Below are 20,624 nucleotides of genomic sequence, written 5' to 3'. Positions count from 1 at the left end.
TGTGTCTGGAATTTGTTTGCAGTGGCAAGAGGCCCTGGTACACCCATATTTACTCTCTCTGCTTCTCTCTCTCTCTCTCTCATAAATAAATAAATAAATAAATAAAACATATTAATAATAATGATGATGTCGGAAGAGAACATGAGTTTCCTCTTAAGGTATGTTGTGACCCAAATAAAATATTATAAACCCTCTCAGTCACAGTGGTTCAGGCAGCACAGGGTTAGCTTTGAAAAAGTCATTGAGTCAACTGACAACTTCCATTCCAACTAAAAATGAATAGTCAATTCCTGCTCAATCATAAGCATTAGTGTCAAAGAGAGGCCCTTTCATGTCATCACTTTTGATTTCATCTTCTGGAGCTGCTCAGTGACTCTCAACAGAAGAGTTGCTTTTAAAACTTGCCCCCTCAGGTGACACTGAGAGAGACAGCAACGATGCTTGCCATGCCTTCATGACAGGTTTACCTCCTCTCACTGCACACTTACGTACTCTTGGGCTGCACCCTCCTTTCAGTTTCTCCTGGGTTCCCCCTAGTGCCTTAAGAAGAATAATAATGCCACTCAATCCCAAGTATGACATTCATTTTACCTTGTAGAGAAATGAGACCTGAGAAGGAAACAGCTGACCCGAAGTAGTGTACCTTGTGCTTTGTAAAGTCAGCATTAAACCAGGCTTCATGTAATTTAGAATCCAGTACTATTCACCATGGCACTGTGTGTTGTGACAATGACACTGGGTAGATTAGATACTAAGAGCTACCGACAGCCAAAAAAATTCCAAGTCACTGAATGATAGACCAACTGCAAACACAGGGCTTCACCTCCTCCCTTTGCTGCCCATCTCCCTCCCTCCTTCTTCTACCAGCCTGTATCAGAACCACTTTTACAAAGTCAACTCTGGGCTGAGCAGCTGCTGGAGCCTACTCATCCAAGATAGCTGTGCTGCAATGGAATCAGAATTATAACCATTATTTAGATGATGTGAACTTTGCTTAGTCATCTTTTGACTGGTGCAAAGTATCATAGTTAAGACTCCATGCTGGTGGTACTGGCCCTGTTTGGCATGGAAATAGATCCATTACCCTAACTAACTTGCACTGTGGGACCTTTGACAAAGTAAGGTCTAATTAAAAAGTAATGGAAGCCGGGCATGGTGGCACATGTCATTAATCTCAGCACTCGGGTGGCAGAGATAGGAGGATCACCATGAGTTCGAGGCCACCCTAAGACTACATAGTTAATTCCAGGTCAGCCTGGACCAGAGAGAGACCCTACCTCAAAAAACCAAATAACAACAACAACAAAAGTAATGGAACTGATAGTCACTATGAACCAAAGATGGCTATCTAAGGAGTTATGTTCTAGTCCTTTCCTTATTAAAAAAAAAAAAAAAAAAAAAAAAAAAAGGAGACTGAAGGCTAAGAGAAAGGGATGATAGAAGAGTTAAAAGTGATTAATGCTGTTATTACAGAAAAATTCCTATGTGACAGTGACAAATGTATTTACTTTAGGATTCTGCATTCTCTTTATGTGAACAAGCTCTCTATTTTGAATTTTTTAATGGGCTCCCTTGAGCAGGTGTGTTGTACCTACCCTCCATTTGGTTACTAAGGAGGTGGACTTTGGGCGCTGCTTCTTGAAGTACCCCTACGAGAAGATGATCCAGCTTGTCAATAATGATGACCTCCCAGGGTGCTATAAGGTCCTGCCCCAGGTGAGTAACTTTATTCTTCTAAAGTGCTAAATTTTCTTCATTGGTATTCCCTTCAAAAGCAAGAAGTACCCTTTTGAAGAGCCAGAATCATAAGCACATGATCTTATGTAATTCTGATTTTTAACCCTCACATAAACTGGGTGTAGAGTTACAAAGCTACAACTGCATTACTATCTGCATGTGTGAGCAGCTACAGGTGTAAACAGTTGTTAATTTCCTAGGTAAATTGCCTTTGATAAAGTAGAGAAAGTGTCAATTAAGCCAACATGCAGAAGCACACCTACAAATAATTGCCTGTGAATTAGGCAAGCATGGGAAATGAACTAAGAATTTTCATATATGTCCATGGCTGCAATGTGAACAGTATCACCAAGCTATAGCAATGCAACATTTCTAAATGGAGTTATTGGACCAGAAGGGCAGAGACAATAGGGGAGAAAGATAGATACTGTCTCTTAATGCTTACAAACTGTGTCTATCCACATATCACTACACCTGGTTAAGTGGTAGAATATTCAGTTCAAATATGGATAAGTTCTGAAATATCTGTACAGACTGTAACAATGGAAGGCTACTAATGACATATAGTTTACCAAGAATACATTGAGGTTTAAAAACTTAGTTGTGTTAGTACTGTGACATACACTTATGCAAAAAAGGGAGGGTTCATTTTTTTTTTTAATTCCATGTTCAAAATTAATTAAAAGAGCTTTAAGGAAGTTAACACAGATTCAATACAGATTTAGACTACATCAGAAAAATACAGTTCAAGGAAAGTGGTAGTCATTGGTCAAAACATGGCCAGAATTTTGTCATCTTTTTTTAAAGAGAACTTGAAAAATGTTTCAACCCATGTCACCTGCAACTCTAAGTCATAAGAGAAGCCAACTCAAGTGTTCAAGTTAAACAGGAAAGACTTGGCTAGGATAAGATGGCTACCTCTCACTAGCCACAGGCTTGTCATACAAAAGAGGAAGTGAGGAGTATTATGTGGGCTTCTCATAGACGCACAGAAACCAAGGGTCAGGCTACAGGACATGTCTAATGCTCATATGCCCCGTAGTAGAGCAGGCTGCTGTTGTGGTGCACAGTCATCTCAGGAACTCAGAAGGGAGCCTGCATCCAGGACAAGGGGAAGCAATTTCAGCACAGCAGGGCTGGGAAGAGCATAGAACTCTTGCCATGGGCAGAAAATTTAAAAGGAAGCCAATGACTTGGTCACCAATATACTAAATATTTTTGCCATGTTCTAAGAAATATTAATTTAAAAACTGTAACAGACAAAATATCAATGCCTGCTTATATAGATATGATCAGTATCACATACTTCCATTTTTTTAGGTTTTTCAAGGAAAGGTCTTGCTCTCTAGCCCAGACTGACGGGAATTCACTATGTAGTTTTAGGCTGGCCACAAACTAATAGGAATCCTACCTCAGCCTCCTGAGTGCTGGGATCAAAAGAATGTGCCACCACACCTGGCATACTTTTCCTTTTGATACACAGAAAGGTAGAGTGTGGTTTGCTATGTTAGTCCACAGATGCAGGAAGAACAGGGCATGTTCAGAGGGTTAAGGCTTCATGTTCTGCATTTCTCCTGAGTAGCTGAGGACCTCAGAAATATTTCTCAGAATTACAAAAACTTGGGCTGGGGAGATGGCTCAGTGGCTAAGGCACTTGCCTTCAAACCCTAACAACCTTAATTTTATTCCCCAATACCCACATAAAACCAGATGCACAAAGTGGCGCATGTATCTGGAGTTCGTTTGCAGTGGCTAGAGGCCCTGATGTGCCTATTCTCTGTCTCTCTCTTTCTCGCTCTCTGCTTGCAAATAAAATGAGAAAAAAAAGGAATTACACAAATTTACTTGACCATATTTTTTAAAAAAACTTTATTTGTTGCTGCATAAAAGTTAATGTGAGACAGGGTAATGCTTTCAGTTTACCACTGAAAGATGCTTGCAAAACCTGCTGGCCCAGGTTTGACTCTCCAGTACCCACATAATGCCAGGTGCAAAAAGCATTACATGCATCAAGCATTCTTTACAGTGGCCAAAGGCCTTGGTTCACATGTACACATGCACAAAATAAATAAATAAATAATATTTGAAAATAGCAAATGTGCTACAGAGCAAGGGTCTGAAAAGGGGGATGGGTAAACACTAAATGACATTTATCCACGATTGTGCATTCACTCCTCTGTAAGAAACATGGACTGAATATAGGCTTGGAGTCAGAAGATGGGCATGCAGATTTTACATGCTATGGAAAAGGCATTCACAAGACACTGTCTAAGAGTAAAGCATGATCTTAGAGCTTTGGGGGAGTACCTGGAGGGAATTCAAGAAGCCACTCATTGAAAAAGAATCTCAAGGGCTGGAGAGATGGCCTAGTGATTAAGGCACTTGCCTGCAAAGCCAAAGGACCCAGGTTCGATTCCCCAGAACCCACATAAGCCAGGTGCACAAGGTGGTAATCACATCTGGAGTTAGTTTGCAGTGGCTGGATGCCCTGGCATGCCCATTCACTCTCTTTCTCTGTACCTCCCTCTTTTCCTCTCTCTCTCTCTTTCTATCTCTCTCTAATAAATAAATAAAAATAAAAAAGAAACAGAATCCCAAATACAAAGAACTGGAGGTGGGCCACAGCACACGTGCTCAGGAAATAATGACGCTGTGGCCTGTTAATGGAGTGCAATGGGGCAAAGAAAAAGGAATGACACATGAGGCCATGAAGAGTCAGCTAGTGACAGACTTCAGCAATGGAAGACTGTTGACCTGAACTCACTGATGTTGCAGATCATCTCTCCATCTTGATATGCTAGAACTTTGGATATTTTGGCTGTGTACACACTCCACTTAACTTAACTAGAAGGTCATTCTGTGGATTTTCCTAAGAATGAGATATTTCTAACAACTCTCCATGGACTCAGAATAACACTTGCTTTAAAATAAATTAGTAAAACATTTGTTCCCTGCTACACATGGTTTGCTTATCCCCTGATTTCTCTTTCCCTGTCTGCAGGTGCGTGAGAACACACCTGCTGTACTGATTTCCAGTCCCAAGCCCTGCGGGGTCATCTCTCCACACAGTATCATAAACATACCACTGGATCTGGAGACCCAGGTCATCGGAGAACATAGTTCCATGGTCTACATCTCAGTCTTTGGAAGCCAGGAACCCCACCTGGTGAGAGACAATATTCAGAATCACAACTAAAATTACCGTGCTTCCACATTTTTCAGGATTCTCTAGAGTAACAGGGAAAATAGAATATGTCTATGCTGTACAAGGGGTTTATTAGATTGACTTACACAGTTCAACCATGGCTGTCTTCAGGCCAGAGAGCCTAAGAACCTGGTAACCACTCAGTTCACTAGGATAGATGCTTCAGTAGTCCCAACCTGGAACTAAAGGCCTGGAGCATTCTTGCAGAGCCACTGGTCTTAGTCCACATTGTAAGGCTGAATAAGCTGGGTTCTAGTGTCTGCTAAGAATGGCAGCAGGGAAGATGCACTCACCAGCAAGTAGCAAGGGCTGGCAGGCAAAAGGGCACTGATTTTTCCTACAAGCTCCTTATATATAAGCAGCTGCTGGAAGGGCTGCACAGTCAGAGAGGGTCTTCCTCTCTCTAAGGCAATCCTGTTTGGAACTTCCCTCACAGACTTACCTGACTGTCCCTTATTTGATTCCCATTTTAATAAAGTTATCAACAGAGATTAATGATCACAACTTCTTATCAAGTATCTTGAGCTTCACTTAGGCATGCACCATATTTGCATATCTCTGGATTTATATAGCTATAGGAACTTACATTTGCACTCTGTGGTAGTAAAATGCAAGTGAATGTTACTTAGGCGAACTGCTAGCAGATACATTAAACAGTAGCAAAGCTATACAGCAATTGTTCTTAAGCACACCTTGTGTATCAGAAATTTCATGTGCATGCACACATACATGTCTCCAGGCCTTGCACATCCACAGATTTAATCATTTCCTCAGTTATTCCTCATTCAAACCCTAGGATATCCTAGTTGATTACACTGTTTTACACACTGCTTCCTGTATCTTAACCTAGATAACAACTATACTAACCACTGTCCAAATTAACCTACTGAAGCTATTAAGGAGTCTCTCTCCAAGTGAGACAAGAGGGAGACATAGGAAAACTCTGCTGCTTAGACTGAATTGAAGGATAAATCTTCAGTCTCAAAAAGAAGTTGTCCAACATGTTATGTGTCCCTAGACATTCAGTTTACTTGGAAGCTGAGTGATGTCAGCTTACATTTATCTGAAGTGGTTCTAGTTGCTTAGAGAGTATAAGAAGTCATATTTTTGCATTGATCTCTTCCACATAAGATGCTATAGATAAGCAGTCTGACTTATGAAACAGTATAACAAAAATAGGCCATCTCCCCCTTCAGGGTTCACTATAACCTTACCACCACCTGCACAGATGCAGCCCATGAAAGAAAGGATATGGAAGGAAATGGCCCGCATTCCAAGGCAGATAGAGTGCAAAGTGTGGGTTTCAATAGCCAACCTGCAGAGGTGTGTGTACTGGCCCAGCCTGTCACATTATTACTAAAGTGGCAGAACTAGAACTCAAATCCAGCCACATTTGACTCTAAAGTACCACACCTTAACCTCATGCTAAGTGTTCTTGAGACTAGAGGGTTTCTCAGTGTATCAAAGGTCCAAGATTTTGATATTTCATAATACATAACCCTGAGGTAACCCAGAGAAATTAGCCACCCTTGGGTTAGGACTCCAGAGTAGAGCCTTTATGGCTATCTCTCTGACCACAGAGAACCAGTGTTGTTTTTTATCAAATGGATGGCTACAAGTTTGTTTTCATTGCATTTAGAGAATAGCTATTTTCAACTGGTCTTATGTTATTTTTCTTGCATGCAACACAGGTATGTCACATAAAGAGCACTGGACAAGGCCCAGTTATATTTGTAAATCCAGTGAAACTTGATTTTGGCAATATTTATGTCCTAAAGGATTCCTCCAGGATTCTCCAACTGTCTAACCAGTCATTCATTCCTGCATTATTTCGGGCTCATCTGGTAAGTAAGTCATGGTCCATCATGGGATAAAAAACATAGCTTTGGCTTATGGGTAGTGGCCTTATTTTTGCAAAATATTTTCAAAAACAAGGAGCAGAGGTAGATGTACATGGTTAAACTGTACTGAGCCAAATTATCCCCCCCCCCAATTCTTCTTTATTATAATCAGTTTACTAACCAAGAAACACAATGTACATATCTTTTGGTAATCAAGATGTGTTTCACCTAATCCCGTGTGGGGAAGATACTTCAGAGTAGATCAGATACCTAACTAAGATACCTAAGCCCAGCTCCCACCCTCCAAAGAATGCCACCTAAGTCTCTGTAACTGGAAGCATTTCCTTTCATTTAAATCCTCCTGGCTGAAAATTTGTCGGTATATTTATTCTTACTCTGTGGATCCTGTGTAAGGAATATTGTTTAATAATAGATACAGACAAGTTCTGCTGAGAACACATTGTCACCAGTCTTTACTCAGTTAAGATGATGGATGCATTTGGTAGAAATTGCTAGAAAATGTCTCCTGGTCCAGTGTGAAGTTGACAATGGCAAGAACAAGAATGGGCACCCTAGCTGGAATCATAAGGATGGGCACAATAGGGCCTAAGTAACTGACAGAGAAAGGACATAAGCAAACCGTGGAAGCTTGAGTATGCACATAGCACCCATTCGCTCCCTTTCTCAAATGTCTCCAGATTACACTTTTACTGACAATTGGTGGTACATTTAAAAAAATACAGACACTACATCAATGATTCTTTTCTTTTTTGTTGACCAGCATAGTATATAAATTGAATGACACCATTGGCTTATTAAAATGGGACTTTCCTTTTCCAAAAAGTTTTCATGATCTGGTCTTTCAGTTATTTAATGTTTCCTTAAGCCAATAAACTCCAGTTCCAAGGAGCCAAACATGTGGCATAAAAGGTCTACTATAGGATATGTTTTTCCCTCCATCTGTTCTTGGTAGGCTGGTGTTTATTGAGTTATAGCACAAAAGTAGTTTCAACTGTAGTTCTCAAAGGTGAAAATTAAACTCCTTTCATATAACAGCTTGGGTTTTATGGACTTCCTAGTTAATATGTATTAACATTATAGAAATTGAATTGTGCCAATGCAGAAACTGACTACAAGGGAAAGAAACTTAAATGCCATTTATTAAATTTCAACTTGTGTACAGTGTCAAACCTTCAAACCTACTCTTGCAGAGGTGACTAACCATTAGGAGAGAGTTCAATAAATAGTTGCTTGCTCCCTCACTAAGACTGCTACTGTCCTGATTGGTGGTGGGGGGTCATTCTCTCTCTTCTTTTGGCTGTCAGTGGAATGTCATCCCTCCCCAGATGCAACCTCCTGCTGCCAGCAGTCTGTCACACTCAGCCTCATTTTGGTCACACATCCTGGCAACCAATATGATTAAATTCTCCCTTAACAAGAAATATACAGCTGGAGATGGGAAGCTGAAAGCCCTCCTTCATGGTGATGTTGAGATCAGTGACACTTGAGAGAAATTTTGAATTTCTCAGAAATAAATCCTAAACTCAAAGTAAGATTTTTTTTTTAAAATAACTACTGATACTTCTTTATAGACTATGGAATGACTACACACACATGGCTGTATGTGTGTGTGTATATATATATATATCTATATCTATATATATATATATATGCATACACACACATACACACACACACATACACACACACACACACACACACACATATTCTTACCCTGGGTAGAATGAAAGTGGATTAGCACAGACGTGTTATTTAGGCTGGAGAGATGGCTCAGTTGGTAGAGCACTTGCCATGAAAGCATAAAAACCTGAGTTTGGATTCCCAATACCCCTCAGAAGCCATGTAAATGCCAGGCAGGTATGACAGCCAACCTGTAATTCCAGCACTTGGGGGATGGAGACAGGCTGATCCCTGTGATAAACTGACAAGCTGAACTAGATGAATCAGTGAGCTCTGAGTTCTGTGAGAGCTCCTGTCAATAAATAAGGTGAAGAGTGATTGAAGAAGACATCTAACTTCAACCTGTTGCCTCTACACACTCTCACAGCCTGCACACACATATGCACCCATATGTATATGAATATCATACATACATACATACATACATACATACATACATACATACACATCACACACATGCATATCCAAATCAAGACAAATGAAAAAGAGTGTTCTGTGAGTGAATCAGTGGTTCTCCATTGCTTTGAAACACCTAGAATAAACACCAAGTTGTCTTGAGGCCTGCCAGGGAGCTGATTTATATGAAGTAATAGAGTAAGTTCTTTTGGATCTGGAGGGGCAAAACTATCTGAATGTGAGAACAGAGTATGGAGATGCCTGTTTGGCAGAGAGTGTGGGTTCTGCTTTACACAGAGGGCTCCATCAGGAAGAGAGAATTCCCTGGCTCTGGTAAGTAGCAGAAATGAGGTGGGGCTGAGGAAGTATCCATAGGGCTCTGAGGGCCTCAGTGCTTGGCTGGAGGACAGTTGCCTTCTTTTCATGGTGTCTCTGGCATTGCTCAGCCATTTTAACATCTATGTTAAAAATGAGTCTGAAGTTCGTGCATGACCATCCAAAGTATTATGGCCAGGCAGTGTTTTCCTTCAGCAGAAAGGTGCACACCCATAAAGAGCTCAGGCAAATATGTACACACAGTGGGCAGTCCTCCAGGTTTTTACACTAACTCAAGGTCCTGTGCCCTACTCTGTTTAGTCAGGGATTGGCCTCACATGCTCCTGCAACTGGCTAAGCTTTGGTTTCAAGGACTGCTGATTCAGGAGGGGCTTTTAATTAAATGATATTTTCTGTTTTAAATAATTTTTATGGATTTCATTTACTTGAGAGAGGGGGAAGATAAAGAGAATGGGCTTGTCAGGGCCTTAAGGCACTGCAAATGAACTCCAGACACATGTGCCACCTTGTGCATCTGGCTTATATGGGTACTGGGAAATTGAACCTGGGTACTTAGGCTTCACAGGAAAGTGCCTTAACTGCTAAACCATCTCTCCAACCCCTAAATGATATTTTCTAGAGGTAATTTCTTACCTAACCCATTGATGAAAAGATAGAATCTTTTCGTACTTCTCAAACTAGGGAGCTACAATCTTCTCAGTGTTCTAATGTCATCCCACCACGCTGAATTTTTTTAGTTGCTTTGTTTATCTGGCCTTGGTTCTGATTCTGCTTTCTGAAGACAGGTGGTTTTTATCTGTATCTCAGGGTTTTGATATTTACAAACCCAGGGATGCACTGAGTTTCTTCATAGCACGCATGTGTGTGTGTATATATAGATAGATGATAGATACATAGATAGATACATACATAGATGAATGATACAGATAGATATATACTCTTAGTTCTAGTTTGTTTGTCTGCAGTTAGTTCAAAGCTTTCTGTTCATATGCTTATATCACTTTGGAAGTCAGCTGGCACCAAGATGTCATTGCAGTGGCCTCCTGCCTCTGTGATCTAAGGAATAAGCCATTGTAGTTAGTATGGTATTTAGAATTCTTAGACCCTAGAAGAAGGAATGCTGACGCCTCACAGAAGCATGGTTCTTTGTCTTGATGAGTTACACAGTGAAGAAGCAGAAAGGGAATCCTGGGCTTTCCCATCTCCTTCAGGCCCTCAGCCACTTCTTTACTTCTGTAGGGACTCCATTTCTACAGCTATTTCTTTTTGTTTAATATTTTTGTTCCTTTTTTAAAATTTATTTGAGAAAGAGAATGGGCATGCCAGGGCTTTCCATCGCTACACACTCCAGACATGTGCACCCCTTGTGTGACATTGTGCACTTGTGTCACTGTACATGTGGCTTATGTAGGACCTGGAGATTCAAACTTGAGTTCTTTGGCTTTTCAGGCAAGCAACTTGACAATTAAGCCATCTCTCCAGCCCTACAGCTATTCCTTCATTGATCTGCCTCCTTTATTTTTTAATTAATCTTTTATTTATTTATTTTTAATTTTTTTATTAGTTTTCTATGAAGCAAATACAGGCAGTTTGGTTCCATTATTAGGCTCATCCGTGACCTACCCCCTCCCCAATGGCCCCTCCTTGTTGGTGTATATGGGTCGTGCGTTGTGGAGTTAGCCCACAGTTATTGGTACAATAAATGTCTCTGCATATCATGACCCAACATGTGGATCTGCCTCCTTTAGATGACAACAGTCTCTGCACTGACTTTCTACCTCCTAATAGCAGGTGTAGCAATTGTGATGATAATATAATGACATGAAGTTCATTCTAATTGATGTTTACTTCTGTTTCCTACCTTGTTGATAGCATCGCTTTTATTACAATTCTGTTATGATCCCCATTTTAAGAAGCAGAAACAAAGGTTGAAACCTATTAAGTCACCATAGGAAAAAGAAGAAGGCCTGGTTCTGGCCTCAGACCTATGCTCTTTTCTTCTATGCTTCTGTACTGCTAGCTTCGCCTAGTAAGTACTTACCAAAATGGATTTGAAGTAGTGGAGGGATTTTTATTTTATCTTCATAAAAGAAGTAACAGTCCCATATGCTTTTCTGGACATCCTATTTCCTTCCTTGTTGCTCAGGGATAATTGAGTCATGAATTTAATTGTGTTTTTTTTTTAGTTTTTATTTATTTATTTGAGAGCGACAGACACAGAGAGAAAGACAGATAGAGGGAGAGAGAGAGAATGGACGCACCAGGGCTTCCAGCCTCTGCAAACGAACTCCAGACGCGTGCGCCCCCTTGTGCATCTGGCTAATGTGGGACCTGGGGAACCGAGCCTCGAACCAGGGTCCTTAGGCTTCACAGGCAAGCGCTTAACCGCTAAGCCATCTCTCCAGCCCGAATTTAATTGTTTTTATATGTTAGTGCACAATATGTACATATTAATACTATATTATGGTCGTTCTATCTTTCTGGTATGTAGGTGTCCACATGTGACGATTCATGTCTGTGGGGTTACCTGTGCATATGTGTGTTTGTATGAATGTGGAGGCCAGAGGTTGATGTCAGGCATCTTCTTTAGTCACTCTCCACTTTGCTTTTTTTGTTTGTTTGTTTGTTTTTTGTTTTATTGAGGTAGGGTCTCACTCTAACCCTGGCTGACCTTGGATTCACTATGGAGTCCTCGAACTTAAGGCAATCCTCCTAACCTCTGCCTCCTGAGTGCTGGGATTAAAGGCATGCCCCATCATGCCCGGCTTCTCTACCTTGCTTTTTGAGACAGAATCTCTGACTAAACCTGGAGCTCACCAGCTTATCTAGACTAGCTAGCTCACAAGTCCTAGGGATCCTCTGGTCTTCTCAGCCTCTCCATCACTGGGATTCCAGGCACACCCCCTTACTCAGCTGTTTACATAGGTGCTCCATACCTCATGCTTGTATGGCAAGCCCTTACCCACTGAGCCATCTCTCCCTCCCTCCTTGCAAATAAATTAATTTTTCTAAATAAAGTAGGGCTTTAGGATCTGTAAAACATATTTTTTAATTTTTATGTCAACTTCCTTATGCCCTTCTCTTCTTGAATCGTTTTCTGTGTATGTTTTAAGAAATCCATCCCTGTGCATCATATTCCTAATCCACATGTTTATTTTTGAAATACAAGTTTATTTATATAATACAAGTAATATAATTTTTCCATAAGATAATCTCTTTCTTGTATCACTAGCTACTGAATAATTAGAGCATTTGTTCAAACTTATCAAACTTAGGGTAAAGTGCTTAATAGGTGAGACTTCATAAACAGTGACATTAATTTAGCTTGCTTTGTCCTTGTTTGTCCAGTGTTCCACTGAAGAGCTGACTTAGCAAACAGACAGAATTCAGATTCTCTTCTACGTAACACTAATTTTCACTAAGTCCCAATATGCAGTGGCTGGAGGCCCTGATGTGCCCATTCACTCTTCTCTCTCTCTTTCTCTCTCTCTCCCTGTCTCTCCTCTCTCTCTTGTTCTCTCTCTCTCTGACTCTCAAATAAATAAATAAAAATAAAAAATACTGCAACCTTATAATGTAAATTAGCTATACTTTTCCCCCTAATCTTTGAAAAGATCTTTATAAAACGTTATAGTAAATAGGATTTGCTAAATGCTGCAGCACCAGCCTTTAATCTTTAGCACGTGGAAGGTAGAGGTAGGAGGATCACAATGAGTTGAGGCCAGCCTCAGACTACAGAATAAGTTCATGTCAGCCTGGGCTAAAGTTAGACCCTACCTTGAAAAAGAAAGAGAAAAAATAATAATATTCATTCCTTAATGGATGATAAGACCATTTACTCCCAGGATCTTGATATATTTGTTGTTGGTGAAGATCTACAGAAAGTGATAAGGAACTTTTAACTGTTGATTCATTTCCTCCTTATAATTTAAAAATTCAAGATAACTTAGAGGAAATAAATGCATTTCACTAAAAGAAACAAGCCGATCTGGAAAGGCTACATGGTATTTGATTCCAATGACATGTCATTCTGGGAAATGCAAAACTTCAGAATCAATAAACTATCAATGGTTCCCAAGAGTAAAGGAGAAAGGCAAATTAGATCGTATATGGAATTTAGTAAAACTATTCTACATAATACTTCAAAGAAGGTTGTATGTTATTTTACATTTATCAAAACTCGCAGGGTTATACCGCAGTGAATAGGGATGAACAAATCACTATAACAGATGTATGTATCATCCTTGTGTGGGATGTCAATAATGGGGGAGATTGAACATGCAAGGGAGTAGAGAACAGTATAGGAATTCTCTGGACTTTTCACTCCACTTTTCTGTGAATCTCTAACTCTGAAAATAAAGTTCTGTTCTTAGTCTCACATTTTTCTTTCTACTTCCTTTCCCATTTTACTCTTTTTCAAGCACCTTTATCCTTTATCTGAACTAACATATTTTCTTTTTCTTTTCTTTTCTTCTTTTTGGTTTTTCAAAGTAGGATTTTACTCTAGCTCAGGCTAACTTGGAATTCACTATGTAGTCGCAGGGTAGCCTCAAACTCATAGCGATCCTCCTACTTCTGCCTCCATTGTGCTAAGATTAAATGCCTGTGCCACCTGCCCAGCTGAACTAACATATTTTCAAATTAGTTGAATAGGACATTCAAGGTTTGTAAACACTTTCTTTACATAACACATACTGTATGTAAAAATCACATACATTTTCACTTGCAATGTTTTATCATTGTTATAAAAGTGATCATCACTAGTATGATTATGTTTTGTGTGTTAAATATAGACATGTGTTCTTGGTGTGTGTATGTGTGTTCATGTGAGAATGGCTGTATGCATACCATGGCACATGTGTGGAGGCAGAGGACAACTCTGAGTGGGAGTCCTTACTTTGTACCTATGTGTGGACAAGTCTCTCTTTGTTCAATACTGAGTTCACCAGGCAAGCTAGCCTCCGAGCCTCTGGGAGATTCTCCTGTTTGCCTCGCTTCTCACTGTAGGCATATTGGGATTACAGACCCCTGTGCTACAATGCACCACTTTATGTGGGTTCTGAATAATTTAACTCAAGTACTCATTCTTGTAAGTCAAGCATTTTATCCACAAAGCCATGTCCCTAACCCTGAGTATGTATTTTTAATTTTTAACAGTTTCCTTTTTATAGATTTTAACTGGTAACTTTTTAGTATGTGGATTACATAATACATACTGAATTTGATTTTTGGCAGAAATAAGATATAGTTAGTTTTTATAATTATTCCATATGACCCTAAAAAGAATATAAATTACCTAATTATTGAGTTCAGCAGACTATCTGTTTGGTTGAATTAAATCAGTCTTACTAATTACATTGTTTCAGTCTTCAACATTCTTATTAATTATTTGTCCAATATAAGTTTATGATAGAATTTTATAAAAAGTCTCATATTTTCTGTTTTTCTTTTATTCCATATAGTTCAAAACCATGTTGATAAGGCACAAATAAATTCATGATTTTTTTTAAATTTTTTATTTATTTATTTGAGAGCGACAGACACAGGGAGAAAGACAGAGGGAGAGAGAGACAATGGGCACGCCAGGGCTTCCAGCCTCTGCAAACGAACTCCAGACGCGTGCGCCCCCTTGTGCATCTGGCTAACGTGGGACCTGGGGAACCAAGCCTCGAACCAGGGTCCTTAGGCTTCACAGGCAAGCGCTTAACCGCTAAGCCATCTCTCCAGCCCAAATTCATGATTTTTATTAGCTCCTATTGTTTCTCTTTTCATAATATAGTGTTCATTTTAATCACTATTTATCATTCTGACTTAAATTCTATTTTGACTGAGAGTAGTTTTCTTTTAGTTGCTATCTTCTTGGTAAATCTTCTTATTCTTTTTGTAATTTATTTTATTTGTATAGATGAATCATTTTAGATAGTAAATATTGACTTTTTTTGGTAGGGTCTCACTCTAGCCCAGGCTGACCAGGAATTTCCTATGTAGTCTCAGGCTAGCCTAGAATTCACAGCAATCCTCCTACCTCAGCCTCCTGAGTGCTGTGAATAAAAGCATGCACTACCATGCCTGGCAGGACTGGCTTTTTATTTTTATTTATTTATTTATTTATTTATTTATTTATTTATTTATTGGTTTTTCAAGGTAGGGTCTCACTATAGCCTCGAACTCACAGCGATCCTCCTGCCTCAGCCTCCCAAATGCTGGGATTAAAGGCATGCACCACCACACCTGGCTAGGATTGGCATTTTTAAAAGCTGATGAAAGATTCTGCATTTAAGCCAAAGGTATATCAATGTCCATTTGCTGCTATAATAATAGTTAATTTGCAGATCTAAAGGCCAGTTATCTAAGATGTGTCCATAAGGTTACATTCCCTTAGAGACTCTAGGGAACAATCTGTTTCTTTGTCTTTTCTACCTTTTAGAAACCAGCTGCTTTTCTTCCTCATGACCCTTTCTTCTACCTCTAAGGCCAGCAACATCTACTTTGCTCTGTGATCTCTACATTTATTCTTACATCTTTTCTATCTCATTCTGATCCTCCTGCCTCTGCTACAATGACCTTATGATTCCATTAGGCCCAGACCCACAGTCCAGGGTAATGGTTTCATCTCAAGGTTATTAATCATATCTCAAACTCTTTTTCTAACATATTCAGATACCAGGAGTGCACGTTTTTTAAGGGCCATTATCCATTAAAACTAGCACATTTAAATGAACTATTTCTATGCTGTATATTAGTTATTTCTACCATATCATTTTGCATTTCCTATGCACTGTACTATTGTCCAATCCCTCTTACTTGCTCTCACTCTCTCACTCTCTCTCTCTCTTTACATTGAGCTTGTAAGTTTTCTTTAAGACCCCCACATCCATGACCATTTTGTGTTCATTTTTCTTCTTTTCTGAACACTATAGATTCCATTCATGTTATTTCTTTAAGTATCTACTCTTATATTTTTAACAAATAAATTAGATATTTTCTTAACAATAATGGATGAATTCAACACTTTTTTAACAGTAATAAAGACAAGGATCCTTCCACACATTTATTACCCTTTTCCTATCCTTATTCTTGCATAGAATTTTAATCTTCTCTTCTTTATCACAAAAAGTTGATTTTTATCAATTATTAACCAGTCACTAGGTACTAAAAGAACCAAAATAGTTTTATGATTTTTCTTTTTTTGTTATAACTCTCTCTACTTTCTTCTAGGGTTTTTGTTTGGTTTCATTTAATCTGTTTTAGTTTGAGATGGTCTCTGGTGTCCAGACTGACCTCAAATTTGTGGGCTCAAACAATCCTTCCATCACACCCTCCAAAACAGCTGCACTACAGATATATACCAACCCCAACTTAGTCTGTACTTCTTTTTAATAAACTAATAAATGTATATCTAGGTACTTTGGTAGCATCTTACAATTCATAAGAACCCTCTATTACATGATAGAGTCAGCTGAGTATAAGAATCTACTTGACAGGTTTATTTTTCCTTTCAGCTCTTCTAAGACTAAGTTCTTGTCTTAGTTGTTGATGATAATTTCTCTGTTAGTTTGATTATTGTTCTTTCACAAGCAATTTGTCTTTTCTCACTAATTTATTTTAAGACTGCCTCTTTCTTCCACTCTCAAATAAATAAATCAATAAATAATAACTTTAAAAAAGAATAATGGAGGGCTGGAGAGATGGCTTAGCAGTTAAGGTGCATGCCTGTGAAGCCTAAGGACCCAGGTTCAATTTTCCAGATCCCATGTAAGCCAGGTACACATGGTGGTGCATGCATCTGGAGTTCATTGTCAGTGGCTAGAGGCCCTGAGTGCCTATTCTCTCTCTCTCTCTCGCTCGCTCTCTCTCTCTCATAAATAACTAAAATAAAATAAATCTTGTAAAAAAGGATAATGGAGTATGTTTTCAGTTGAAATAACAGAGCAAAGTTATTTTGCCTTAATTATAAAATAAAACTACAAGAAAAAAGGAATAAGGGAATTTAAGAGGAGAATAAAATTCTATGCTATCATGACAGGCATCTTTTCTTTTACCACACAAAATTCATGGTCACTCCAAAATTAATTGGGCTCTTTCTGAGCCATCCCAAGTGACCCATTCAGTGACAAGAGGATGCTAGTGGCAATAACATTGAGACATCCAAAAGCAAAGGTCTGTGTTTGACAAAGAACAGTGAGCCTCTCGCCCCCACCCCCACTTGAGCCTTCCTTCACTTTGGCAAAGCTAAAAGTGAAACACAGAAGACAGACGCCAGCAGGTAGCTTTCATTACAAACCACACTGTGAGAAGCAAACTATTGATTAAACCCTCGTTAACGTGATGGCCTGCACCTTTCCTGAGTTTAGAATGACAGCTCTGCTGGTCCAATATGATTAGTTTGAGTAAAGCCAAAGCCAAAATTGAAAGAGGACACTTGGTTCCCTTTGTCACTAGGGAGCTGTCCAGAAAAATAAAAGAAAAAGATTCCTTTTTGAATTGCAAGCCTGTTCATCTCCATTCTACCTGTCCTAGATCTTAATTAGTTTTTGAAATTTCTTTTTCTTTTAATTATTATTCAGTTATACCTGTCATTACAGATGGAGTCCAAGGTCAGATATTTTCTCTTTCAAATTCTACATTCACTACTCCATGAAAATGTATATTCTTCCTCATAGCCAGTATCACCATCAACTAAAGCACTTACCCTTCCTGTTTTGTGCATAACAGTATATAGCCATAATTCAACAGTAAGCCAATAAAAAATTAAGTAAGTACTTTTACATAATAAAAAAGTAGGATTTACATTAAGTAGCACGGTATAGAGATTTATTAATGGAACGGAATCCTCATCATGCATCTAACAAGAATTTTTTTCAGGGAAAAAGCCATATTCTTTTTCAGTTTCATTTCCTTTTCTGTGTTACAAGTATAAGGAGGTTTGAGAGATGTGTATGAGATGTGTATTTCCATAGTATGCTATTAGAGTATATGGTCTTTATGTCTATTGTAGGTAAATTGTTGTGTGTAGCATTAAAATGCATGCTTTGGAAGGAAAAGTCCTGTCACTGGAATGATAAGCCATTATATTGGGCTGCATTGGGGAGGGAAAGGTATTGTCTGAGGGAAGACACAGTCATGAGCCAAGCACACTTGCTTTACATATATTAGTCACTCAGCAAAGAGCTGTTGAGCATATGTGGTATATCTGGGATTCCTCATTCTGTACATAACTAGCTGAGTATTTTATTTAACCTTTTAGAGTGTTTGCTTTTTTCTCTTTAGATGTTATGAAGACAGTGTTGTCTAGAATATTAAACATGATAATACATGGAGAAAGTACTTGTTGAGAAAATAAATATTGCTATTTTCTAATAGATAAAATGATTCAGAGCCGGGCATGGTGGCAGATGATTTGATCTCAGCACTTGGGAGGCAGAGGTAGAAGGATCACCATGAGTTTGAGGCCACCTTGAGAATACATAGTTAATTCCAGGTCAGCCTGGGCTAGAGCAAGATCCTACTGGAAAAACAAAACAATAACAACTAAAAAAAGATTCAAGTTAAATGGCTTGTGAAAGGACATATATTCATAAATGTAATCCACTGTATGTGATAGTCTTTTAAATATATTTTTATTTATTTGAGTGAACAAGAGACAGAGAGAGAAAAAAGAGAGAGAAAGTAGATGTATAGGCCCATCAGAGTCTTTTGCCAATGCAAATGATTTCCAGACACATGTGCCACTTTATGCATCTGTATTTATGTGGGTACTGGGGAATCAAACTCATGCCCATTAGGCTTTGCATACAAGCACCTTTATCAGCTGAGCTATCTCTCCAGTTCCTGGCAGTCTTTTATCTGTCTTTCTTTGATAAAAAAGAAAATGAAGGGCTGGAGAGATGGCTTAATTGTTAAGGCATTTGCCTGCAAAGCCTAAGGACCCAGGTTCAAATCCCCAAAACCCATGTAAGCCAGATGCACCAAGTGTCACATGTGTCTGGAGTTCGCAGTGGCTAGAGGCCCTGGTGTGCCCATTCTCTCTCTCTATGTGCCTCTCTCTCTCATAAATAAATAAATATATTTTCTAAAGGAAGTGAAGTGGGAGACACCAAGAGAGGCTCAAATGATCTGTATTATATAGAATACTATGAAATGGAGATTTTAATGCTATCTTTTCATTCCCCTTCACTTTTTAAATTTAATTTTTATAAGGGAGCCATATTATAAAATACTTAAAATCTGTGTTGGTGAATGAATAGGTGCCTTTTCATAGCAGACAAAATAGATTTATCAGCAAACAGCTACTTGCAGTGTTGAGCTCATCAACTTTCTGATTGTCTTCTTGTAGCTTGTATTTGTCCAGGTGCCCCAACATTGTGCAAATCATGGCTGTGTGCTCAGGAGTGATCCTGTTTCCTTTTAATTAACTTTTTGCACCTTGTATTTGATCTGAAGCCTCTCACTGAGTCTTAATAAGGCAGTGACTTTCAGAAAGAACATTATAGTCTTTTTTCCAGGTCTTAGCATAAGTAACTTAAAAAGTTTATTGGTTTATGTTACTTGAAGGCAATACAAGTTACATATACTTGTGCATATGATAGAGAAATCAGCAGATAGAAGTATTGCTTGATCAAAAGGATTCTCAACATATCAGTAACCAAATCCATTCTATTTAATCTATCAACCTAAACTATTTCCCTACATGAACATGGAGAAGAGCTCAACAAGATAGGAAAATAATGGGTCTGTAGTCTGAGGGAATGAAGTAGTAAGCAATCGAGTGACAACTCAAAAGGAAATGGAAACAAAGTTATATATGCCCAGCATGTGCTTTTCTAATTCCAGAAAAGCTTAAAGTCACTTTCAAAAATTTTTCAGGTCTGTGGAGATTTTAAAAATCAAGTAAGGATGGGCCAAGGATACAAAAACTACTAGAGGAGAGATTTAAGTAAAACTCAAAGACTTCAGATTGACACTCTAGGTGTCTATACACTAGCAACAAGGCTTAATTAGAATAGACCTTCATCTCAAACTCCTTGGATGAAGAGGATCCAGGATTGTTAGTCTCCTGACAACTATCCCATAAGCAAATATATATCATCACTGACAAAAGAAAAGCTTCTAGGCCTCAAAGTACCTTTATAATTTGTGTAACAGGTACAAGTTAAATTTAAAATAACTAGGCATACAAGTAGAAAAGAAAACTTAGTAGAAAACTAAGTTCTTAATATGTTCAAGAAAATGAAAAGCAATATATAAAAATAGAAAGTATAAAAAGGAACAAATGTGAATTCTATACCTGGAAAAATAGAATTGAAATTAAAAACTTAGTGGAGTGATTCTAATTACATAATAGAGATGAATAGAGAATTCTGGAAGTCAAAGTTAGACCAGAAGAAACTACCCACAATAAAACATGG

At 38.6% G+C, this 20,624-nt stretch overlaps 1 protein-coding gene across 1 annotated transcript in view; it reads left to right on the top strand.

Annotated features, from left to right (window-relative positions):
• The window catches only part of Hydin (HYDIN axonemal central pair apparatus protein), a 433,096-nt gene that overhangs the window by 165,173 nt on the left and 247,299 nt on the right, over positions 1 to 20,624 (top strand). The window contains exons 15-17 of the mRNA XM_004659564.2: positions 1,581 to 1,716; positions 4,739 to 4,903; positions 6,634 to 6,786. Of these exons, the coding sequence (XP_004659621.2) occupies positions 1,581 to 1,716; positions 4,739 to 4,903; positions 6,634 to 6,786 (454 nt within the window). The remainder of the gene's footprint in view (positions 1 to 1,580; positions 1,717 to 4,738; positions 4,904 to 6,633; positions 6,787 to 20,624) is intronic.

This window comes from Jaculus jaculus, chromosome 1, assembly GCF_020740685.1.
Source record: "Jaculus jaculus isolate mJacJac1 chromosome 1, mJacJac1.mat.Y.cur, whole genome shotgun sequence".
Taxonomy (NCBI): domain Eukaryota; kingdom Metazoa; phylum Chordata; class Mammalia; order Rodentia; family Dipodidae; genus Jaculus; species Jaculus jaculus.
The sequence above is the reverse complement of the archived record's forward strand: the minus strand, read 5'-3'. Positions and strand labels throughout refer to the sequence as shown.